The sequence below is a fragment of the Amborella trichopoda genome, chromosome 9 (assembly GCF_054954075.1).
Source record: "Amborella trichopoda isolate Santa Cruz 75 chromosome 9, AtrichopodaSantaCruz75HAP2 v2.0, whole genome shotgun sequence".
NCBI classification, from domain to species: domain Eukaryota; kingdom Viridiplantae; phylum Streptophyta; class Magnoliopsida; order Amborellales; family Amborellaceae; genus Amborella; species Amborella trichopoda.
The window spans coordinates 13,321,317-13,348,174 of record NC_142344.1 but is presented as its reverse complement, the minus strand read 5'-3'; the positions used below and the strand labels follow the sequence as shown (position 1 = coordinate 13,348,174).

General features: G+C 34.0%; 1 protein-coding gene across 3 annotated transcripts; it reads right to left on the bottom strand.

The window, feature by feature from the left end:
- Positions 1–1,505: 1,505 nt before the first annotated feature.
- On the bottom strand, positions 1,506–6,168 carry LOC18424383 (uncharacterized). Of its 3 annotated transcripts, XM_088845919.1 has the most exons (4): positions 4,975–5,642; positions 4,771–4,817; positions 1,867–2,418; positions 1,506–1,775 (listed from the first exon to the last, which is right to left on the bottom strand). In XM_088845919.1, the coding sequence occupies exons 1-4, from the start codon at positions 5,024–5,026 to the stop codon at positions 1,668–1,670; spliced, it is 759 nt and encodes a 252-aa protein (XP_088702045.1). In that variant the 5' UTR covers positions 5,027–5,642; the 3' UTR covers positions 1,506–1,667. The 3 variants fall into 3 exon arrangements, with proteins under 3 accessions (XP_088702045.1, XP_006829033.2, XP_088702044.1); XM_006828970.4 differs by lacking the exon at positions 4,771–4,817 and having other exon boundaries at positions 4,975–6,168; XM_088845918.1 differs by lacking the exons at positions 1,506–1,775; positions 1,867–2,418 and adding an exon at positions 4,152–4,513 and having other exon boundaries at positions 4,975–6,168.
- Positions 6,169–26,858: the final 20,690 nt, after the last annotated feature.

Below are 26,858 nucleotides of genomic sequence, written 5' to 3'. Positions count from 1 at the left end.
AATTCCTACTTACATTCTACAATTACATAGCTTTATTTCCTCAACATATGGTTAGCATACTATCATTAACACGCATCTTGCCTAAGTGTAACATATTTCCCTCCATAGAGTGGTGACCTCCACCTCCATATAATAAATAATCTCAGGAAAATGACCTATCCCCCCTCCAGCAGAATTTCGCTCCCATAGAAACCCTTAGGCTGTGGAAAACCTTAGGGCGCCCTTTATTTTTTTAAATACAAACAAATAACCTCATATTTGAATTTCTTTTTACTAAATTACAATATTAGACTTTTTTTTTTTTCTTCCTGTAATTACAACATGGATTCAATACATACATATTTTCCGGGTCTTCCTTGATGAGCAAATGATGAGTAGAAATTATTGCCACCGACCGAATTTCACATGCATCTCATCCCTGCATCCACGTGGCAAACAGGGCGGCCCACTTGCCGCTGTACCGTTACACGCGTACATCTAAATGTACTAATTCCAATATGCGCTTCGCCTCTACCATTTTCCTCGTAAAAGACAAGCAGACTTGACTAAAACATTGGCAATTTAAAACCGTTGAAAAGTGCCCCAAATTTGGTGAAAAGTACCCCCCTTCAATTGGGAAAAAAAAAGGTTTCGATTCTAATTCCACGGAGAGAGAAAAAGGGAAAGATACAGTTCGTTACAAGGAGAGCCCAATTTAAGAAGTTAGCATATGTCAATCCAATTTCGAGGAGCTCCACAAGGGAAAGTTTAAAATATGGGTGAGGCCCTATAGAATCAAATTAAAATGCAACTCAAATTTCATTAGAAGATGTTGTTCCTATATCCGAAAATCCTCAAATCGATTATCTCGATACATGGATATGGAAAATAAATAAATTTCAATACTTTGAAATAGCACATCTTTTACACCGTAAATTTTCAAGTGTTAAAATCTCTACTCCATCGGCACTATATTTGAAGCTTTTAATTTTATAAATTAAGATAAATGATCCTATAAGACATTTTCTTTTTTCACCCATGTGTGTAGGATCTTCAAAAAATCGTCATTAAAATTGATAAATACGGATCTCTAAAAACTTCAAGTTCTCCACTCATGTGATAACTTTTTAGAGATTTAGGTCTAACACAAGGAAAGAGAATGTTAAGATCATTACTCTATAATTAAATATAAAAATAAATTTTCCCAGGACCATTGATTGAAACAACATTTTCCGAAGGCCCACCTTACTTGGATCGTTTACTGAGTCAGCCTTATGCAATCCACACCCAAGAAAACGATGTTGAGTCGCATTACTGTATCTACCGTAGTCCGGATAAGATATGGCATGGGACCATCCACAAGAATTAAATATAGATAGGAAATTGAGTGTGGCTCTAAATATTTAGAGGAGTGCACTCCGTCAAAAAAAAAAGGACGGCAGGCACCCTAAGGTGTACCATACACGGTTGTTGTATACTTCACCGCAATAATGAGGTAGGCTTAAACTATGGCACACACGTACATGGGAACACAAAAGAACCCTGGCATTAATCAATGGAATGAGGAGACTGTGAAAAAACTATCGTACACGGCAAGCAGATTAGCTAACCATTTTCATAAATGTAATCCTTTTTTTTATTCTATAATGACCTAGAACCATCATCTCCTACCCTGTTTCTTTCTCTCTCTATAACTCGCTGATCTCTCCATCTCTACATTCCCCCACCTCAATGCTCACTCCTTTGGCCCCAACCTCCTTCTCCGTCATAACCCTGCAGCAATTCCTCCTAGGCGACTGCACAAACAAGGAAACAATGACCTTAGCCCAAACTACTGGAGATTTCAAGAACAAGAATTCCGATCATTGAACAGAGCAAACGATTTACCTTGTTCCAAAGCAAAGGGTCGGGCTTCTTGCGAACCTCGATCCACTCGATCTTCGCAGGAGACACCATCCTCCACCTGCACTCGGGAGCGGGGACCCTGTGCCTGGAGTACCGAGTCACTGTGATCGCCTGTGTATCGTGGGTGGTTGTGTATCTAAGCGAATCGAAATAGAAAACAAACGGCTTTTGACACGGGTGGCGGGACACGGGGCGCGTGTTGAAAGCATAGGCCGTATAATCGGCCCTCCTGTACCAGTTCAGGAAGGTTCTAGAAGGCATCTCCAGCTCTCTGGGGGAAAACACCCCTCTAAATATCTGTACGGCGTAGCCCCACGAAACAGAGAAGGACCACTCCCGTGTGCGGTCGTAGCATATGGACTGCTGCATGAGCCCGGCTGAGTCCGCCTTCATGGGCCCATGCAAGCGTCTCAGGGCCTCTACACGTGTGACGTTTGGGAAGATGGGCTCCACCACGTCCAGGTGGTGCAGGCTCACCAGAGGGGTTACTGGGTGCGCCGCGAGCAAGCCGAAGAGGTTTCCATACACATCGTACTGTACGCAACACATAGAAAGAAAAGGTCATGAAAAGGCATACACCACCTCAAAATAGAAATCATACACAACCACAAGTACGGAAATGCGCTTTATCTTTGGGTTCATCGTGATGCCCAATGCAGGATGGAACTAGAGGGTCTTCTGTACTGTCAGACACTAGGGATGGGATGAACGGGGATTGGTAGTTCTAGGCGTTTGTGCCGGTTAATCTGGACCGCCTGTTGGTGAAAATAAACTTCAAAATGAGACAAAAAAAAAAAAAAGGTTTGTCGGCCAGACGGTCCAGATGTTACGAATTTGAAGGTGTCGGTTCAATATGGACCGTCCATCGGATTGATAAAAAAATGGTTAGCGGTAGTACGTCCGCCATTCCAGTTTGAATGGCCACCAAGGTTTTAAGGACACTGACGAGTAGGGCAGCTCTAGATAAAGAGAAACAGGACACTACCAAATCTCCACATTAAAAGAAGTGAGCGTACGAGGCTAAGGTTCGCATGGATCCGTCATCCGAACCTCGCACGTAAGATATCAGCCGTTGGTTCCGGCGAATAAAATCGAGAGCACGGAGATCCTTTACTACTATGACTGATCACTGCTACGACCGCAACTTGTTTGGAAACCCCCGGAAATGAGCTTGTAGATAAAGGGTACATCGGAAAGTTTGGAAAAAAATGCAGTTTAAAAAATACTTTGGATATTAAAACTTTCAATGAAAGCCCTATAATCAATTTGCAATTGTTAAATTTGAAGCTCAAAAAATGATATAGATTTTTACGGATTAGATCTTGGATATCAGATCTCGATGTATAGATAGTATTTTACCATATACGCTACTTTAATGCTTGAAATCCTAATGTTTTTTCACAGCCATAACGCAAGGCTTTGAAGATTATTAAAGGTCAGGACTGCAAAAAATTTTCGGTGAGTTTTAGGGTGAGACATAGAAGGATAAATAAATGTATAGGACTCGACAGTATAAATTTCCCCCACGGCTGGTGAACATTCAACTCTTAATTTAAAGATTAAAAAAAATAAACGCACGAATCGCCGACACGCACCGTCTTAGGTTATTGCACGCGTCGTGCGGGCCCTCGTAGTGCCCAGGCGGTTTGCCTATTTTAAGAGGCTCTTAACTTAAATAAAGTAAATGACTCACTCAAACCCCCTTTATTTCGTTCCCTTCCGAGGTTTCACTCGCTTTCCCTCCCCCAGAAGACGCCGAGGGAAGCAAATAAAACCAACGGAAAATGGTTGTCAAAATAAGTAAAGAAAAAATTTATATAAAAGGTTATGATCTTAAAATGTTGAATTACAGATGCACCTCAAAAATCACAGAAAAAGGTTGTTTTAATGTTGAAAAGCCTTTTCAATTTATCACGAATATGAAAAAAAAAAAAAAAAAATTGAATTCTAAAAATAGTGCATCTTGCAACACATTATCTTTTTAAAAATTTTTTATATTTATAGATCTACTTGATTTTAACCATTTTAAAATTTAAAATTTTATAATTAGATATGAAAATAGAATTTGGGAGAATTTTGACACCAAAATTACATTACAGTTATGATAAAATTTGGAAGGCGCCTTAATTGGATTGTTTAAGGTTGGAACCTTATAGAAACCACAACCAATAAGTAAAGCCATACCTTACCTCATGACTCTTAAAAAATCAAGCATTGGAAAATCTTTACATCGATCGATCATCTCAGCATGAAGATCACGGCCATTAACAAAATTAGGATTTCATGCTAAAAAAAAATAGTGTATAGTATAACAAATTATCTTGACAGCCCATTTTGAGCTAAAGATAAATGTTCAAAGATAAACAAGATCTGTATATTTTTTGAGTTTAAAAATTTATTTTCAGTGTTGAAAATTGATTTCAGAAGCGCCATGGATACATCTGTTGCCGAAAGCAGGGATGAGGATTTTGAGAAGCCTGGAAACTTCATCCGAATTAATAGTATAAATGGGGGTTTCACTGGCCTTCCCTCCCCAGAAGAGAAGAGGCCTAAACTTAGATGAGTAACCAACCAACCAATGCGCGTTAATCTCACAAGTCAGAATGGTGAACGGTCCAGAACCTCTCCCCTAAATAAATAAATGTTATATGGAGGACACAAAAGTGCACTGAAATTGTTAGGTACAGAGTTCACATAAAGTGGTAAACACGCATGTAGTAAAAGGAACCAGACAATAATAAAAGAGGTTCAAATGAGAGGGAATAGAAATAATATCTAGAGAGAGAGAGAGAGAGAGAGAGAGAGAGGTTCAAATGAGAGGGAATAGAAATAATATCTAGAGAGAGAGAGATGCAACCAACAACTAAGAACACAAGTGAAGAATACCTTCCACAGAGAAACACAGGGAAGAAGAGAGAGAACGTTATATCGAGCTGCAAAATGTACAGACGATAGCGTTCAATAATGAACCCTTCCCCTCAAATGGCGCACATTAATGCTCCTCCTAAAGGAGACAGAAATGGATGGGTTTTACAGTAGAGAGAGAAATTTGATGGGTTTTACAGTAGAGAGAGAAGGTAGGGAACTCACTTGATGGAAGCCTGGCTCTTTGGTGAGGGGCACCCCAAGCTCCGCCATGCATGCCTGCATCCGGTCGTCGCTCCCGTACAAGCCCGGATACCTCTGTATGCAGCGATCCTGCATCTTCGACAGAGCCTTCGCGAGGGGATAACTAATGGCGAAGCCTCCACCACCATAAGCCATCCCATAGGAGAAGTATATGTTCTGCAAATGGCTCTCTGATAAGCTCCCGATATAATAGAACTGGTTGTGATCGTATTTGGACAAAATCCTAACCAAATTATCGACCACAAACACAGTGTCGTCATCGCCCATCACGAACCAATGTACCCCTTCGATCCCATCAAGTCTCAATGTCTCGGAAACGATTCTCGATATCCGAATCGCCGACCGATGGCCCTGTCGGTTCTTGTAGGCGAATCCCGATGTGTTCCCCGAGATCTTGACCGTCGGCAGGCCCTCGCCCCTCTTGATCTTGACCGTCCGATCGAGCCAAACGACTCCCCTCATCTCACTAGGTCGCCACCACAGCTTTATGTACTCTTTTCGTTGCTCCCAAAGCGAGGCGGAAGCGGCGATTCCAAACATGATGTGGCTGAGACTGGTGGTCTTGTGATTTTCAGGCGCCTTTTCCGGTGGGTGGTTATTTTTGCGGATCTGAGATGAGTTGCTGGAATCTGAGGCCATAATGGATGATTTTACAGAGTTAGAGGAATGGACGGGGAGACAGGAACGAGAGTTGAGGAGGAGGTTTAGAGAATAGACGACGTAGGTCATGGAGATGGCGATAATGAGCCAGGCCATGAGTTTTGTTAGGCTGCTCACTCGATTGCTCGTAATGGAGCCGGGGCTCCTGTTTGAGGTGGCCATCTGGTCCCAGATGACCAATTTCTCGATTTCCTTGTCGCTGGATTTCATATTTGACCGGCGATGCTTCTGCTTTATCCAGCCGGTGGCGAAACCCTAGGGCATCGTTACAGGATCTAGCTAGTTTTGGAATGAAGGCCCGCCATTAAAGCTCTAGGGGGGATGCTCTCAGTGTAGAAGTGGGTTTGGATCCGATCTGTGAAAAAGTAGAGAGAGAGAGAGACTAAGGGAATGTTGCAGAGTAAAGAGTTTGGAAACAATGAGAAAAAGGGCAAATCTTGAATAATGTTGCAGAGACAGAGAAGGGAGACAGGGGATAATGTAGCAGAGGTAGAATGGAGATCCCAGAAAATGTGGTGGAAAGCTAGATAATGGGAGATTGGGGATAACGTTCCAGAGAGAGAGAGAAACGGGAATGGGGAACACAGTTGCAGAGCTCAGAACAGAGAGAGAGAGAGAGAGAGAGAGAGATTGGGGTAATGCAGGAGCTGGGGTTGCAGGTAACAGGGGGTATGGAATTAGTACTTTTGGAGATCAAAGGGAAAGGGGAAATTAGGGTTTAGAGATTTGAGGAAAGGTCTCAGCCCTCGTCACTTTGATGATAGAGGAACATGCATTCCTGCCAGGTTGCCACCACTGAGAGATGAGAGAGAGTGTATATTTAAGAGAGTCCGGAAGATAGCGGAGAGAGTTCAAGGGAGAGAGAGAGAGACTGTATAAGACGGAGAGAACATTGATTCGTGTTACCCATAAGCGATCCTAAATATCATCCAGAGTCCGGGAAATCATGGGGTAAATAATTAAAAAATGTTTTTTTTTTTTTCAAAAAAAAAAAGAATAAAAAAAAAAAGTCATGGGCTTCCCGAAAACCTCACCTTATATCCGGGTCAGAAAGCACTTTGGACAATGGTTTAAAAAACGGAAGGATCGAGCTTCTAAAAAACCGATCTGGATCGGCGAATCGGCGATTCGGATCGGAAATCGAGTGAATCGATCAGAATAAAGTTTAAAAAAAATTCGAAAAAATTATTATAAATATTTTTTTTTAAGAATTCAATAAGAAATGAGGGTACTCCATTAAGAATTTTCATGTTTTTGAATGAATATGCTAATATTGATATGTTCTTTCTCTGCATGAACTGCTATTCAGCATTTAATTTACATCACACAAAAGGATAAACATATAATTATCATGGAATAAGTATATCAACATACATGGACTACAATAAAGCATAAAATTAGTAACATATGATCTAAAAATAAAATAATAGACCACGTTATTGTTCTTCTTGGTCACGCTGGTGCCATTGATTGAATTCGTTTAACAATTCATTGATTCGATCTAAAAATGAATCATCGATATTAGCAAGTGTCTGACTATTCCCAAATCCCTGAATATTAATGTTTTGTTGTATTCCCAATCTAAAATCCCTGAAGATTGTCCACCCTTCATGCTCACCTGCACTGTCGTACTCATCCTTACACTGTTGCTGTTGGGACACGATATGTGAATAATCCCTGAAGATTGTCCACCCTTCATGCTCACCTGCACTGTCGTACTCATCCTTACACTGTTGCTGTTGGGACACGATATGTGAATAATATGGCTGGGAAAGGGTGGCCTCAGAATCATCATTTCTCTCACTTTCTTTTTGAATAATATGGATTAAAAAAAAAAAAAACAAATTTTCAAAAAAATCGATCATGGATTAAAAAAAAAAAATCACAAATTTTCAAAAAATTATATCATGGATTACAAAAAAATATTAGATCATGGATTAAAAAAAAAAATCACAAATTTTCAAAAAATTCTATCATGGATTACAAAAAAAAATTCAATCATGGATTAAAAAAAAAAAATCGCAAATTTTCAAAAAATTCAATCATGGATTACAAAAAATTCGATCATGGATTACATAAAATTCGATCATGGATTACATAAAATTCGATCATGGATTACATAAAATTCGATCATGGATTACAAAAAAAAACAAACAAAAAAAACAAAAAATTCAATCGTGGATTACAAAAAAAGAAAAAAACAATTCGATCATGGATTACAAAAAATTCAATCTTGGATTACAAAAAACTCTATCATGGGTTACAAAAAAAGCAAAAAAAAAAAAATTCGATCATGGATTACAAAAAAAAAAACAAACATTTCGATCATGGATTACAAAAAAAAAACAAACATTTCGATCATGTATTACAAAACATTCGATCATGGATTACGAAAAATTCTATCACGGGTTACAAAAAATTCGATCATGGATTACAAGAAAAAAAACAAACATTTCGATCATGGATTACAAGAAAAAAAACAAACATTTCGATCATGGATTACAAAAAAAAAAAAAAAACCGTACAAGAATCGCCGATTCACTGTACGGACTCGCCGATTCCGTACAGTGAATCGGCGAGTCACTGTACAGAATCGTTCGGTTCTCTCTAGAACCGGACAATTCCCGTTTTTTTCGCCGATTCGATCCGTCCATGGCGATTCCCGAGTTGAACCGGGCGAGTCCGGTTCGACTCGGCGTTTTTTTAAACACTGACTTTGGGTATAAAAAATTTTCATGATGACTCCAAAATTAATTTTTAACATTGATAGTAAAATTGGACAAGGTTTTCATGAATCCATGTAAAAATTTGTCTCTTCTTAAAAATCTAAAAATTAATTTTTAACATTGATTGTAAAATTGGACAAGGTTTTTCTGAATCCATGTAAAAATGAGTCACTTTTTTAAAATCTATAGTTGAGATGGATTTTTTGGTTTAATTTTTAAGCATGTGTAATCTCTAATTTGAGGACTAGAAATATAAAAAAATAAATAAATTTTGAAAACTAGAAATAATAATTAGAAAACATTTGGACATTTAATTTCAATTGTTTTTAGATGGACCCCCTATTTGCATCCACTTTTAACATCGATGCTTTATACCTTGGGACTGCATATTATAGAAATACGGTCCAGCTTGCATGAAACAATTTTTTTATGAAACTTATGTTTAAAATGTTATTGATAGATATGTATATGTATCGTACATATCAAGAATACCTTAACTATATGGATAGATATGCATTGTAAATTATATGGATAGATATGTATATGCATCGTACATATCAAGAGTACCTAAACTTATCCATCGGTATGTATCCATATGATAACTAAATACTTATTTTTAGGGTGAAACTAACAATCTAAATAATTTGTTATAATGTACATTATTTTTAAAATTTAAATAATTATTTTTTAATAACGATAATAGTCAAAGTCAAGATAATCGAATCGAAAGATTTTTAACATCTAAACTGCAATTTTTTTGTGAGTTTTTAGATGAGGTTTTACTTATTTTCATAAATCAGCATCCCTATCAAAAAATATTTTCCTCAAGTCTAGAGAAGGATAGGCTTGTTAAAGTAGGGAAAGTAATTAAATAAATAGTATACGGTTAAAATTGGATAATATGTGATCGCATAAACTAATTACTCCTATGATTCCTTTCAAAGCCCAACGCACGGCTTGGATTCGAGTCACATTTTATCAAACGGTCCAGAAGTTTGGAGACTTGTTCCCCGTTAACTCATCTTTTCACAGAAAAGAAATTTCGTGAAATTTTGGGAAAGTCCAAGTTTCGTGAAACTTTGCGAAATCACCACAAATTTTTGCACTGCAAATCACCGTCAAGGTGCCCGTGCTCCTCTCTAGATATTAACGAAGTAATAAGGTTAACGGATCTTTTCGGAAATTTCCGAAAATAGGAACGTGTAATTGTTGGTTACAGTTATTCAAAAGTCGACGAGTCGAACCGGCAGACCCATGCCGATTCCCGTAAAATACCGAAAATCGTTTGGTTCTAGAGAAAAACCGGCGATTTCATGCCGTAAATCGTCATGTGAGGTCATGATTATCCCGATTCTTCGATTCATGACGTCATGACCCGCCGACCGCCGATTCGTGTTAAGCTTATGAATTTTTAATAATAAATGATTAGCTACAAAAGGATTTTTTTTAAGTTAACGTGACATAGTGAAGAACTCTTCCTTTTTTCCTTTTCTTTTTATCTTTTTTCAATGGGCATTTTCGATTCTTCAATGGCTTTCTCCTTTTCTTTTTATCTTTTTTCAATGGGCATTTTTTATTATTCAATGGCCATTTTTGTAACTTGATTCTTTAATTTCATTTTCGATTTTTCAATGGACATTTTTGTATTCGCCCAATTTCTTCTAGAACCGGCGATTCCATGCCGTAAATCGCCATGTGACCCAATTCTGCGATTTCATTTTCTATTCTTCAATGAGCATTTTTGTAACCCGATTGTTCGATTCATGACATCATGTCCCGCCGACCGCCGATTCTTCAATAAGCATTTTCGATTCTTCAATGGGGTGTCCCGCCGACCGCCTATTCTTTAATGGGCATTTTCGATTCTTCAATGGTCATTTTTATAAATTTTAAAAAGTACATGAACTATAAAGTTCGTACACCTCGTCACGTGACTCTCCTCACTTTGCACGCATTATCCTCATTAACTACAAAGAGGTATTTATTCACTACAACTTCCTTCTACCTCTTCGATGTGGGATAATGTGAAGATATTAACTTGAAACATTAATATATTATATTTTTCTTTATGCTTTTAATATTATTAAGTAACATGTGATTTACTAGTTATAAATTTCTTTTGGCTTATGGAGGGCGTCTTTTGGTTTATGTCTTTTGGCTTATGGAGGGCGCTGTTCCATTCTCCTTGGACGAAAGGGGGTTCTCTTGTAAACTATTTTTTTTGTCAATTTTATTTTTTTGAGGTCAATTGCTTTTTATACAAAAAAAAATGAAAGGTTTTTTTTATCAATTTCGCATTTTATCAAAAAAATTTCTTATCAATAAAATAAAAATTTTCTTATAAAAAAAAATAAAAGGTTCTTATCAATTATTTTTCTTGTCAAATTTCTTTTTTGTGCCAAAAAAATAAAAAGAAATTTGCCAAAAAAAAAAAGTAATAAAAAGTTATTGTCAAAAAAAAAAATTTCTTATAAAAAAATAATAATACAACAAGTATTTTATCATAAGAAAAAAATGAAAGGTTTTTTTATCAATTTCTCTTTTTGTCAAATTTTTTTCTTATCAAAAAAATGAAGGGTTTTTTTTATCAATTTTGCTTTTTGTCAATTTTTTTTCTTATCAATAAAATAAAAAGTTTCTTATAAAAAAAAAAAATGAAAGGTTCTTATCAATTATTTTTCTTGTAAGGTTTTTGTCAAAAAAATAAAAAGTAATAAAAAGTTATTGTAAAAAAAAAAGTTCTTACAAAAAAAAAATAATACAACAAGTATTTTTTGTCAAAAAAAAAAGGTTCTTGCTAAAAACAAAAGAAAATGTAATACGACAAACATTTCTTGTAAAAAAATAAAAGGTTTTTCTCAAAAAAACTATAATGTTCTTATAAAAAATCATTCTTTATTGTACCCCGATTTCTTATTCGCTTCCTAAACAATAATATTTACAATAAAATTTAATAATTTTTTTATATTTTTTTTACAGCTTAATCTGAACGATTCGATCGATTCTCCATTCGGATCGCCGATCCACCGATCCGGATGGTTTTTTGAGGTGCTCGATCTTGGTTGGTTAAGAAAAGGAAGCCGGTCCCTATAAATTCGAACAAGAATGTTATGTCCGTCCGTTAAAAACAAAGACCCGTTATATTATTATTTAATATTCATCCAATTTTGGAAATCAGCATTATGCAATTTTTTTTAGGACAAGTGTCAATCAAGCGTTTTATTTAAAGAAGACTCCTTTGTTTTTTTCTTGATTTCGCCTAGCAACGCCGGATATATATCTTTTGGTTTTTTTGGTTAATTATATCCGGACCATATCCATACATTGATATGGATAGAGTATACTGAACTGCTAAATAGAGTCGAGGCGGCCATTTCCCTATCATATAATGCAATCAAAATTACTTACAATCCTTCAATATAAAATTTGATAGCCTAGATGTTCGAAAAAATTTATTTTGAAGTTTGAACTTGGTCAATAAAATAATTGCAACAACCCAATTTCACTTCCAAGATCAAGATTAATATCTCACCTTGTACTAAAAGTAAATAGTCTCATTTCATATTTTTCCAACATTAAAAATGCAAGCACTACAAGACAAGATTAAACATTAAAAGCAAATTTTCCCTCTACTAAGTAGAGCCAAAAGATTAAACATTAAAGGTAAGCACTCTATCTTAGGACAAAATCTCTCTCTCTCTCCACACATTTATATAGTTGAAATGGAGGACCAAGGACTCTTTCTCTCCACACATTTATATTTTTGAAATGCGGGAAAGGGTTTTGTCCAAATTTTTTTAAAAAATTTATGGAGGTTTTGGCCCGTCTCAGTAGGCCACCATCACACACAAGGATCACATAGTCCCTCAGCTTACTCATCCGGACATGTTCTCCGATCTCATCAAGGGCTAACTCATAAACCCTCATCGGTTTGTTCTTCATGCCCATGTAACATAGGTTTTTCCCAACCGACTGCCTTAGATCGTTAAGCACAGATCGGTATAAGCAAACTATCATTTGCTTAGTATGGTCCATGAAGGACCACACTCTCAATAAGTTCATGTTCTACTATATCATTTCATTTTATAAGCACATACGAGCCTTTAAAAGCCACATAAACCCAAGAATAGATGCATAATATTTTCACGGATTTTTTTATATATTTTTTGTTAAATGCTTATGATTCTATTATTAATTATAAAAACTAACTATCTCACTCTCTCTACCTCCCCACAAAATTTCAAATCAAAAGATAAAATAAAATAAAATATAATCTCCCAAGTAAGCTCTAAAAAAAATAAAAAACAGATTGAAAATCAGGGTTCGTGAGATCCGTGATCAAAACACTGAAGACCCCAACATCAACCCCTATTTCCCCCACAGTCATATGTCATCTATGTTATGCTGCTTTGTGTGTCACAATCACCACACAGAGATCATGCATACTCAAATCGATCTTGCACACTTAAATCCTTGTTAAGTATACACGAATCGATCTTGCACACTTAAATCCTTATTAAGTATGGCTTTAAATAATGTTCTTGTACAAATAAGGGAATGTAAGACCACTTTTGCAGCGTCTAAAGAGAACACATGGAAATAGAAGTAACTACAAAGAAATTTTTACGCCATGTCTGCAACATTCTGGGCAATTTAGCTCAAGGTTATCTTTGAGCTGAAAACCAACAAATCGCACTTATCATAATATTTGGAGGATTTGCTCTTCTCTTACTTCACGAAACTCAGCTGACACAGTCGTGGAGAGCATTCCAATGCATCGAAAGCATTGGCTCACCTACTATCTCAATTTTGGAGCATTTCATGGTGAGGTGAGCTTTCTTGATGTAGTGCTTCAAATATTGTCAGTCTGATTGAGAATCGCCGATTTAAATAGAGCAAGAAGGTAGCTATTCTAGATGGAAAATCCATGCAATCCCCTGGTTCTCTTGATTTTTAATTTTAATTTTACTTTTAATTTTAATTTTAATTTTAATTTTAATTTTAATTTTTTTCGTAGATTGTAGCCCAATTTAACTTAGGGAGTTGCCCAGTCAAATACTGAGAAATCAAAATCAGGCCCTTGTCAATTTGGGCCTGATTTTGATTTTTTAAAAGATAAGCTTATGTATTTGGACATTTTTAAAGGCCGATAAACATACTCTTGTGAGGTTCAAGAAAACAACAGTATAAGAGCGTCCTTGGCCTGTTATTTAATATTTGTGCCCCCTCTACATGGTTTTATATAAGGGTGACGTTTGTATAAGGCGCACACATTGTACCATACAAGGTGGACGGTTTTATATAAGGGTGACGTTCGTATAAGGCGCACACCTTGTACCGTACAAGGTGGACCTCTAATTTCTGCCAAAACAGTTTCCGTGTTGAAAGGCTAAAAAATCTATTTTCATATTTAATTATGAAATTAAAAAGTTGGTTCATATCTATAAACACATAAGCAATTTCAAAATAGAGGATCCAGAAACGCATTACAAATATGTATTATTTTTATGACTTGAAATTCTCCTCTTTTTTGTATGAGACTGTATCATTTATTTTTTGTATAATTGGTATTAGTCATTAGATATCAAATTGGATGTCTTGAAGTGTGTCACAAAGTTAGAGAACATTTTTTATAAACTTGGAGTCTAGTCAATGATCCACTCACTACCATCCGATTTGAAATTTGATAGACCAAAAGTGATTGTGTTATACTAAAAGTTATTGGTCGAGGTCGAGATAATCGAATTGGAAAGTTTTCTAACTTTAGAACACTCTTTTCTATTGGATTTTTGAGGCGCACCTTATTACTATAATATAAAGTTACAATTTTACATAAACTTTAGATAGAGTCTTTGCAGGTTGTAAGGTGAGATGTCCCTAGCCACCGTAACGATGTAATAACTTTTTTTTGATGAAGGTCACGGACGATTATTTAAAGCAAGATTTAAAAGAAGGATGCAACCGAAGGGAAATAGGCTGATGGAATTCCCGTTAGAATAATGGTAACGATTAACGACCGTTATATGGTCAGAAATGACGTTTAAGTAAAAAATCGGAAAATGGAGTAAAATATGGAAAATAATGGGAAAAGAAAAGAGGAGGGAAAACAACAAGCAAAAGTCACGGTTGAAATATTTCTTAAAACATGTTATAATGTTTTTTATAAATATTAAAAAAAGAAAAATGTTATATAAACTTACAATAGAATCTTTTATTGTAGAAATAAGGTGCAACTCAAAAATCTAATATAACATAACGTCATACTTTATAAAATAATTGAAATTTTAGTACAAAAGAGTGTTATACTTTATAAAATAATTGCCACTATTTTTATTGTTTTGAAATAAAGCATTATTGAATTATGAAAACTGGAAACCTGATATGCTCGTATTAACACGTTATTTAGCGGTTTTTTTATTGAAGCGAAAAGATATTATGCTCTGGATGGAGTAGAATGTACATTTACTCCTTTACGCAAAACCCCACTTAGAATTAATTTTAGGACCCCAAGTTTTGGGGATGTAACTTATTCAACCCATAGATTAACCCCCACAAATAAATAAATCTTAATGGTACTTTTTATATATTAAAAATATCATAATATACACTATTTTTAGAGTTTGAAATCTTTTTTTTTTTTTTATTACAACCATCATGATTAAGGATGATTTCATCTTACAACCATAATGATTAAAGATGATCTCATCGATTCAAAGTTTTCCAATGCTAAAACTATATTTTTTAATGAGTTTTAAGAAGAGGCTTTAGTCTCTCTTTTTTTTGTATAAAATATTGGTCTTATGGAAACCTTTCCATATTTCATTTCATAAAAAAAAGGATGCGTCTGTTGTAATCAGACGCCCTTTCCTTATTTAAATTATGGAAAAAGAACCAAATGCACAGAGTCCGCATTAATAGGCACAAATGACCGAATTACCCTTATATTATTATAGTTATAGCACTGTGAGTTCTTAAATTCTTGGAATCGGATTTTTCTTTTTGAATGTTCTTGGAAAGAAAACTCTCACCACACAAAATCTACCAATCTTAAATAAATTGCAGTTTACTTGACAAATTCGGAAAATGAAACCTCAAGAAAAGTTTTGGTGGCTTAGCCCAAAAACAAAATAAAAATAAAAAGTTTGAGCAATGCTTTATGGAACATGAATAGAATATTCCATGCAAGAAAACGTTGTACAATGGTATCATATGCAAATATAATCAAAATTTACAAGGGGGTCACAATGTAAATGGGGAAGGGATTGGGGTCATGGAGATAGCACCCAGTCATGGAGATAGCACCCCTACACCCTAGTCATCACATTGTGGTTTTCATTCTTAGTGACACCACCCCACTAATACATTCAAAAAACCAACTCCTAAAATATTTGAAAAAACAGGTAGGGGCCATGTCTTTCCCAGTGAATAACCCAAAACAGGAAAAAAAAAAGGTCACAATGCCAATAATGGGTATCACACCTAGAATGTGCAAGCGATCATGTTTTCTGTTACATAAACGTTGAAATGAAACATGTTGAAATGTGCAAGGCACAACCATAACACGTTTGGTATGCGTAAAATTATTTTCGTGAAAGCATTTCGTATGAAAGAACAACCCATGTGATCAGGATTGGGAGTTTTTTCACATCAATTGGTCCCAATGTATTTTTTTCATTGCAATTGGCAGCCAACTGGCGAAAAAAAACTCTCACACCTAATCACTTAGAACAGATTTTTCATGTGAAAATATTTTTATTAATACCAAACATACCCTCTAATGTTGGGCATCATGCACATTTCTCCCAATGAAAGAGCATCGTGAAAACGTAGAGAAAGGGGCTCGGGTTATGGTGGTAGCACCCCACACTCCAATCAGTATATTGTGGTTCCCATTTTCAACACTAACACTTTCAAAAGATTAACTCAAAAAAAAAAAACTTGCAGGTAATAAATCCGCACAGCTCAATCAGCCCTTTTCATGGGTTGGGTTGGCGTATCCCTAAGGGCATGGTATCATTACCTAATGATAGGTACATGGCAAAGATAGTCAAGAGACGGTGGAATCGTTTTCTTTGAATGGAAAAACTAGACTCCAAATGAGGACGGTTACCAAGGGCATCTCGGCTAATTTGTCTCATATTGACTAGTAGAGATAGGCCAAGGGTAGGGCTGTAAATGGGTCGGGCCGATCTCAACCCAGACCTAATCATACAGGTTTAGGTGAGATCAAACCTTGGTCGAGTCTGATTAGTTTACTTAGATCCAATCCACTGACTTAGACTTGACCTGGTTTGACATGGTCCAAGCTAAACCTGAACTCAACCTAACTTGAATCAAGTCCAAGTCGAGTGAAATCAGACCCTACTCTTCCGATCAAATAACTGGGTTGAACTCCAAGCCCAAATCGGGTTAACCCCATGGTCAAAACCTACATGTCCTCCAAGCATGAGGTATGGAGAAAGAAAGCCAAGCCAACTTGTTGTTGCAGAAAAGGACACAATTCGTAGTAGTGTTATGATACAAGCAGTGTTTTAAAAAACGTTGAGTCGAATCTGTAACAATCCTAAAATTTCAAAAAAAAAAAAAAAGGAGAAAATATGCTTTTAAATAGGTGATGGTCTGTTTGAGTAAGATAGTCCTTGGGGACCATCACTATTTTCAAAAGTTTTTGCCTTTGCTTTTGCCTTTACTTTTTCTTTTGCCTGCTGCTGCTTGCAGCTGGCTACGTCTTTTAGCGGACGTGGTTTTCGTATGTTAAAAGCAGACGCTTAACGCGACACCTCAGGTATGAGGTAGAGCGTAATAAAATATTATAATAATGCATTTTAAGAATTTAAATAGGGGAGGTGAGCACTCCTACCCTAGAAAATTTTGAGATCTCTCTCTCTCTCTAGCCGAATTTTATTGAAGTTCTCTCTCAAATATTTGTGGGTAAGTGACATCGTCTTCTTGAAAAATAGTCTGTTTTTAATAAATAGTGATATTTCCGTCCAGGATCTTTATTTTATAAGTTTTGTGTGTAAGTGAATCGTCTTCCCGAAAATTAGTCTATTTTTAATAAATAGTGATATTTCCGTCTAGGATCTTTATTTTATTAGTTTTATGTGTAAGTGATCTCATTGTCTCGAAAAATAATCCAGTCTTTTTAAAAATAAAATGAAATAATTATTTCTGCTTATTATCATGAATTTTAGGCACGATAAATTTTATGCGCACACGACCTCATTATCTTGAAAAATAATCTTTTTAATAAAAATTGTGATATTTTATCTATGTTAGAAATTTTGAATGCTGTAAATTAGAAACTTAAATTTATTTATTTTTCTTGTCTATTGTTAGAAATAAATGTGATATTTCTGCTTTTAGTAAAATTGTGATATTTCTTTCTACTGTTTTGAATATTTAGACATTGTAAAATTCATGTGTAAATGACTGCCTTATTATTTAAAAATTGACATTTTTGCAATTGATTATAGTATTGTTGTGAAATGTTTATTTGTGGATTGATATCCCATAAATTGTGATAATTCCGTATTCTTGAATTTCTATAAGAGTCTTTCTATACATATTAAATTGGCACTTATGCTAGAATGCCTTTACAAATTGCTACCTTTCTAAATTTGAGCCCAAAATATTTGATTGGTTATTTTTTAAATGTTATATAGAGTGATTGTTATTAATGGTTTAAGTGAAATTCATATTAATGATTTTAGTGATATGTTGAGTACATGATATTGCTGCTTTCGAATGTTTAAATAGATTTAGAAATAATTTAAGTATGCAAGTGGACTCATCCGGTTCGCCGGTGAGGTATAAGTGGACCTATCTGGGACGTCGGTAGGGATTAAGTGGACTAATCCGGTACACCGGTGAGGTATAAGTGGACCTGCAGGGATTAAGTGGACCTATCTGGGACGCCGATAGGGATTAAGTGGACTCATCAGGACGCTGATGGGGTATATAGGTGACCTACTTGGGACGCCAGTAGGGTATTTTGTGAAATCCTTTGAATTATGTACTGCCGTTAAAAGTGTTATAAGCATTTCAATTACTCGGATTATACTTAATTATGCAATTATTGAAAGTGAAACTGTTGATGCATTTCTGTTAATAGATCTCATTTTGGAAAATATTTATATCTTTCAATCATGATTATTTTTAAGGATTATGATGATCACTTACTGAGTGGCCAAACTCATCAAACTATGGTAAACATTTTTTCAGGATAACTGCGGATTCATTTTGAGTGCTAGTCAAGATCAACCTTGGAAGATACTGTTGTTGTGCTAGCTTTCTTTATTTACTTTGTAAGACCTCGCCACTGTAAATTTGTCATATCAATAGATGTATATATGTTTTGTCTGTCACATCTCAGGAATAACAGTACTGTAAATTCTTGGGGTGTGACAGAATCGGACTCCTGAATCAGCACAGTCCGTGCTGGTTCTGGTATTTTACACGGAATCGCCTGATTTCAGATAGAACGAGGCAATTCTGTATAGTGAATCACCGATTCACTGTACCGAATCGGTGAGTCTCGTGAAGAACACAAGCTGCACAGTGTTCTTCACGGGTTTATTTAAATTTTGTCTTTTTTTTACTTTTCTTCTTTTTTTTCCATATGATCGAATATTCAGGCTTTATGCAGCTTTTTTCAACCTTGTCATGCATTGAATGGTGGAAAAAATTTCAATTTTTTAGATGCATTTCTGTTAATAGATCTCATTTTGGAAAATATTGATATCTTTCAATCATGATTATTTTTAAGGATTATGATGATCACTTACTGAGTGGCCAAACTCATCAAACTATGGTAAACATTTTTTCAGGATAACTGCGGATTCATTTTGAGTGCTAGTCAAGATCAACCTTGGAAGACACTGTTGTTGTGCTAGCTTTCTTTATTTACTTTGTAAGACCTCGCCACTGTAAATTTGTCCTATCAATAGATGTATATATGTTTTGTCTGTCACATCTCAGGAATAACAGTACTGTAAATTCTTGAGGTGTGACAGAATCGGACTCCTGAATCAGCACAGTCCGTGTTGGTTCTGGTATTTTACACGGAATCGCCTGATTTCAGAGAGAACGAGGCAATTCTGTATAGTGAATCACCGATTCACTGTACCGAATCGGTGAGTCTCGTGAAGAACACAAGCTGCACAGTGTTCTTCACGGGTTTATTTAAATTTTGTCTTTTTTTTATCGTTTTTCTTCTTTTTTTTCCATATGATCGAATATTCAGGCTTTATGCAGCTTTTTTCAACCTTGTCATGCATTGAATGGTGGAAAAATTTCAATTTTTTAGATCATGAAAGTTGCGGGTTTTAGGGTTTCTGCTTTTCGTTTTGTTTCATGCCAAATAAGGCATGAATTGATGAAAAGTTTGAGGCATATTGATCGTAAATATGTTCATTAGAAATTTCTGGTACGAATTTGTGATTATCTTTGAGAAAAACGAATTAATTTGAAGATTGAAGCCACGGGTTCACGAAACCAGGTAAGAACTTTATGTTTTTTTTTTTTTCCACCATTTGATAAATTTCAGTCCATATTTTGAAAATAATCAGTTAAATTTGTAGGGTTTTAAATCTTTATCGCGTCTTTTATCATTTACTATATTCAATTTTATTTAATTTACTCAATTATAGCCTGAGTTTTTAGAAGAACACAGTGATGTCTGTGACAAAAAAAATTATGTTGTTTTTTTTTTTTTCTGCCTTTCGATCTATTACATATAATGTGTTAGATTTCTAGGGTTTTGAATTGTTATAATCTTGTTTATAATCAGATGTATTCAATTTGATCTGATTTATTCAATTTGAGCTTTATGTTTTAGATTCAATAACTGTTGTCTGTGAAGAACTGCTTTTTTTTTTTTTTGCTCAATTTATTCGATTTGATTTGATTTATTGATGATAATGTGTTCATAATTTAGGGTTTTGATTTTTTATAGTGTTGTTTATCAAAATATGTACTCAATTGGATGTAATTTATTCGTTTGGAGGTGGATTTTTGAGTTGAAATGACTGATGTAAGGTGGCTCTGTGAAGAACATTTTTTTTTTTTTTTCTTTTTTTAGTAATCCATGATCGAGTTTTTTAAAATTTGTGATTTTCCGAAAAGATGTGAAAATCGTAACAAGGTTTTGATTGTCATGAGGTATTAAACCATATCTTTAATTTTTATTCTTTGAGTTTGCTGTACTCTTTTTTTTTTATTTTTTATCCATGATCGAATTTTTTGAAAAATGATGATTTTCCTAAAAGATGTGAAAATCGTGACCAGGTTTTGATTATCATGAGGTATAAAACCATATTTTTAATTTTTATTGTTAAAGTTTTTGTTGAAAAAATTGTATGTTGATAGATTATTTATGCAAAAAAATGCATGTTATTATATTTTTAATGCAAAAACTGTATTTTTTTAATTTGTTGTTAATGCATTTTTTAGTTACTAATTGTGTGCTTTATTGTAGTCCATGTATGTTGATATACTTATTCCATGATAATTCTATATTTATCCTTTTGTGCGATGTAAATTAAATGGTAAATAGTAGTTCATGCAGGGAAAGAACATATCAATATTCACATATTCATGCAAAGAAATGAAAATTCTTAATTGATTATCCTTATTTCTTATTGAATTTCTAAAAAACAATATTTATAATGAATTTTAATAATTTTTTCGGATTTTTTTGAAGCTTTAATCTGAACGATTCAGTCGATTCCCTATCCAAATCGTTGATTCGCCGATTTATAGATCCGAATCGATTTTTGAGGTGCTCGATCCTAGTCACCAATCCGCTTTTTAAACCATTGGATATAACTGTACGCTAGTTTAAATGCGTACTACAGACGTCAATTAAAAAAAGTGCATGACTGGATCAACAAAGTTATGAAAGGATCTTAAGTCTTCACGTGAGTGCATGATTGGATTGGACTCAACCAAAGTATTTGGGTTTCTTCTCGGAAAGTAGACCGGGTTAAGGACTTTATTGATTTCTTAAAACCAGACGAGTTTCGGTCGGAATTATCAATTTGGATTGAGAATCGGTTTGAACCGAATCAGTTTCGAGACGTATAGGTCCCTTAAAACCCTTTTTATATATGTTTTTCTTTTTTCTAAAGCTTATCTAATATTTGTGTTCCCTTTAAATTTCCATACCATTAACCCTTATTTTAGTTTTAATTCTGTTTTATTTATTTATTAATATATTTTTTAATCACCGAATCGGATCGAATAGACTCGATCTGGTTCGTCAATCTAATAATTAGACATGGATCTATGGGTGAACGATCCAGCCCACCAATCCAAGTTCTGAAACACTAGATTTTAAAAGCCCCGACCCACCTATTTAAACAAGTCCACCATCCAAAATTAATTTTAGATATAAATTTTGGATCTAAAAAATCTATGGATTGAAAATCCCAATTGTGGTGAGTATTAATCTAAACAAATAAATAAATTTGATAAGTAAAAAATGAAATATTTTTATATAATTTTAAGTTTTGGTTGGTCCACCATTTTTCAAGATTCATCTACAAAAAGGATATTAAATGAGGGACACTCTTTCTGTGAGTCCCCGGACTCCTATAGGAATGCACCTCCTTTTAATAGTCCATTTTTAAAATGGATTTTGGTCATAATTTTTAAGGAATATACAGCCTTTAATATATATATATATATATATATATATATATATATATATATATATATATATATATATATATATAGGTCATTAATATGCAAAAATAAATTAAATTTTAAAAACTAAAAATAAAAATATGTTTAAAGAAAATATTTAAACCATTTGTTTTAATTGTTTAAAAGCGACCACCGTTTGTATCCATCTTTGAGATGGGTGATTTATGACTTGGGAGACAGAAATTTTAGAGTGCCTGTCCACACATTTAACACTTTTATTTTAGAAAAAAGTTTTTGTATAGCCTAGGTTCTAAACAATCAAATTAGAGCCCACCTCAAAAAATTCATTAGGAAGAGGTTGTTTTGATAATTAAATATCTTCAAATTGATCATCTTGATATCAAGATGCATGGACATGAGAAAAAATGGATTTCAAGTTTTGAAAATAATGCATTTTGGACCGTCAATTTTCAAGATTTCCAAGTTTTCCTAGATTTGCTCGATCTACACATTTTTAAAGCTTTTAAATTTTATAATTAAAGATGAAATTATATTTTAAGACTATCAAAAAGATTTTCAATATTGAAACCACATTTTTTGATGGTGGGCTTTACTTTGATTGTTTAGAGCCTCGGCTCTATACAAACCGCACCCTTTATTTTAATGAGTAAGGGATGTCTTAATGGGCCATGACGAGAGAAGGCAATATTTAGTGGCCATAATCTAGCGAAACAACATCAAAGGTTTGTGAAAATAAGAAAAAAATTTAATTCTTGCTTTATCCTTAAGGTTAAAAAGAGGCTTATTTGCATTTTATGCACCAGCCAATAAAAGGACCCATGAACCATGCCTAAAAGGTGATTTAAATTTTAAGGGGTTTTTGGAAGACATTTAATCTTGAAGAAATTTATATAAGGTTACAATCTTATACTATTGCAGTAAGGTATACCTCAAATCCTACATAATAGAGTGTTCAAGCTTTGGAGAACCTTTCAATTGATCATGTTATTGTCTTCGAGATTTATGGACATGAAAGAAAAGAGAATTCTAAATACAAAAAATAGTGCATCTTGTAATAAGTTATCAAGATTGTCTATTTTCAAGATTTTTAAGTACTCATTGATCTACTCAATTTGTACTAATCTTTAAATTTTAAATTATTTTAGGAATGAAAATAAATTTTCAAACCATCCCAAAGTTTTCGACACCGAAATTACATCTATAAACAAATTTTAGAGGCGTCTTACTTTTACTGTATAAGGAGGCAACGTTATAAATACTAAACCTCACCCTTTAATCTTATTATAAATAGATTTTTTATCTAAAATAAATATATTCTGCATAATATTAATTTGTTAAATATTTGGTATATATGCCTTGTATTGTGGTATAATATTGTTGATTAGTTAACTTTTGGGGTATTTTAAGTTATCGTTAGTGGGAAATGATATCATGTTACCATGCCATTATAATATAATGAAACCACACTTCTAGAAAATCATGTTTGTGGTATTTGTATGACCCAAAATTTTACACACACTCTCTTAATCTCAATAATCATTCTCAAAAAAAAATTTAATTTGCATCTTATATATAGTCAAAATGATTCCCTCCCGACAATGAATCTAGACCGTCCATTTGGTGAATTTCAAGATGTAAGCCTTTATGAATTCAAAATCAGTTTTTTATTTTTTAAAGTTATTAATCTAATGATAATAAAATTATCTAAGAAATTTGGATAGATAAAAGATCCTTCTAAGTCATAGATTTAAGTATCTCACCAAAATAGATGGCCTATGTTACTAAAAAATACTTTCTACGTTGTGTTTTCAAATTTTTCTTCTTTTTTTTGTGATTGTTCATTAGAATGACAAGAGTGTATATTTTAAATTTTGGATCAAACAAAGAACCCTAATATGGTTTTTGAAACTTGTTTAATTATATTACTATACAACCGTTGCATGAAATCACTCTCCATTGTTAGTTATTTCTAGCTAAACACATGTGATTTTTAATAAAATTCTTAAAATAAATTAAAAATAATTTTTTATAAGATAAATTTCTATGTAAAACTTCTTATAAGTTTATCCCATGTAAATTTAAAAGGGGTTGCAACGAGGTCTGATGTTGCACATCTATCTGGGATAAATAGTGTCCCTTGTACCAGGTCTCAAAGTGCACTGGTAATACAACCGAGCCAAAGCCTTGTCCTTCCATAGGGCCCATTAAGTTTTACTTTATAATGTGTCAAATTAGACTTCTCCCATATTATTATTAGGAACATTAATGTAAATATCTCTTTTTTAGGGATATTTAAAACTATCTTTAAAATTTTAAATTTTACAAAGATATATGTTTTTAGCTTCAAAGATCTCTCTTTTTTAGCATCTATTTTCTTATTATCAAAATGTCCATTAGTTGAGCACTCTCAAAACCAAACTGTGTAGTAGTTGGTTTTTGTGAAAAATATTGTTCACACTAAGAGTACCGATATATTTGTACCTTTAACAAAGTATGGTATTAAGAATATCCATTTGAGCTTTATCCTAGTTATTTGGGGTTAGCTACACGAATTCTATTTTGTCATTCTTTTTCATCAAAAGTCACATCTATTCTATTAAAGGTCACATCTTCAGTTAAACTATAAGTCACCGTCTCTCTTCTCACTACTATCCATATCCTTTTGGGCATTTTTTTTGCCTTTTTAAAGCCTTCCACTTGAACTAATTCACCACATCTATGCAATGTGTATTAGGTCTAAGTTGCATATATTCAGCCTACGTAAGTCTACTTTCCCTCATCTTTTCGCCTATTATAACCACATTTAAGTTCTCTCAAATTTCTTCAAATATATTCATTTCGAAACCTATCCTTTCTTGTATTGGTACTTATTTATGTCAACATCCTCATCTCAAAAATACTTATCCGATGGACATTGTTTCTTCACCACCCAATATTATGTTCTATAAAGCATGGCTTGCCTTACAACTTTCCATACAACTTCCCTTTTAGTTTTATTAGTATTGCAATGATCAATGAAAAGTGTTTGGTGCTCTCAAATCTCAGTACTGAATATAATAGAATGATATTAATCAGGTGAGAGTATCGAACATAACATAGGAAAGAATTTTTTTTTTTGGTACTCTTAGTATTGACTATTGAACTTAAGTAAAGGCAAGAATATATTCGATATTCTCAGTTTGAACATTATTTTTCACTAACATTAATTTTTTAAAGTTTGAAACTGAAAGTACTGGACCATTTCAAGAGAAAATATAATGAAAAAATAAAAGAGACCAATGTAAAATAAAAAATTTAGGATGGTTTTATAGATATCTCGAAAAAAATAAAATATTTACATTAGTTTTCCTTAGTATTATACGATTATCCGTACTAATTTCCCTTTACATAGTGCCAAATTTATCAAACCATTATCCGTACTAACTTCCTCTCTCGTTCTCGTGATACCATGGATTCATCAGTCTGCACCTCCCATTGATAAATGTGTGGCATAACAAATTAAAAGCATTGTGTATTTGATGCGTGGATAGTTTCTTTTGGATGTGCAGATTGTAATTTGTGTTTGCTTTTTGAATTTTGAATTAATTACTAAAATTTCGTAGTTCACACAAAAACATCCTGCATGTCAGAGTTAAAGTGCTTTTTTTTTTAAAATGATTTTTCTTTTTTAAATGATAGTTAGAAGTGCTTGTTCTCTGTCACTGACTCGGTCACCGCCAAATCCGAGTCAACAAAGAGAAAAAATTAACATGGAGCGACGTGGGCAAGTTTATAAAATTGTGTAAAGAATTTAACACCAAATCATAAAGCCTCTATGATAGGATCCAAATCCATAACAGAAATGCAATTTGTATGTCAAATTAACATCAAAAATTATATATTATGAAAAGGGAAAAGGTTATATAGAACCGAGGCTCCAAACAATCAAATTTGAACCTACATAAAAAATTTCACTAGAAGAGGTTGTTTTGATGCTCAAACATCATCAAATTGATCATCTCGGCATCAAGATGCATGGACATGAGAAAAAACTGGATTTCAAGTTTGAAAATAGTGTATTTATAATACATTTTTTGACCGTTAATTTTCAAGTTTTCATAAATCTATCCATCTACACTATTTTTAAAGTTTTAGACTTTATAAATAACAACGAAAATGTATTTTAAGGCTATCACACAGATTTCCAATATTGAAACTACATTTCTCGACACTATTTGAAGGAAGGCTCTAATTTGATTGTTTAGAGCCCAGGCTCTATACAAACTGCACCCTTATGAAAAGCACGTCGTAAGTTTCCGATTTGTAGAAGGTCACCCACTCAAGTTGTCGTGACTAGGTCAGTTTTTCGAATTTGGATGCGAACGCGAGTCTTGACTTACTGCAAACACGAACATGCATAAATGCATGGAGATGAGCATGTTTAACCATTTGCAGAGGACACGCAGTACACTAAATGTAGGTAACCTTGTATCATCATCATCATTTTAGCTTTTGTTCTAATTAATTGAGATTGACCTTTTTTCTAATTAATTGAGATTGACCCATGAATCTTAGTTCTCCATCCTGTTTATAGGCATACAGTGTGCTATACTCCGCATGAGTGTATTTGGTGTGTGCACACACAAACATGCCTGTGTGCTATATTTCGCAGGAGTGTATTTGATGCGCGCTCACACAAACATAGAGGATTTTGAGACGTGTCAACCATAAGAGAAAAACACACAGACTCATCATTCATATATTTGTACAGAGCTACCAACAAAGATATATATGAACACATCCGTGTTTTTC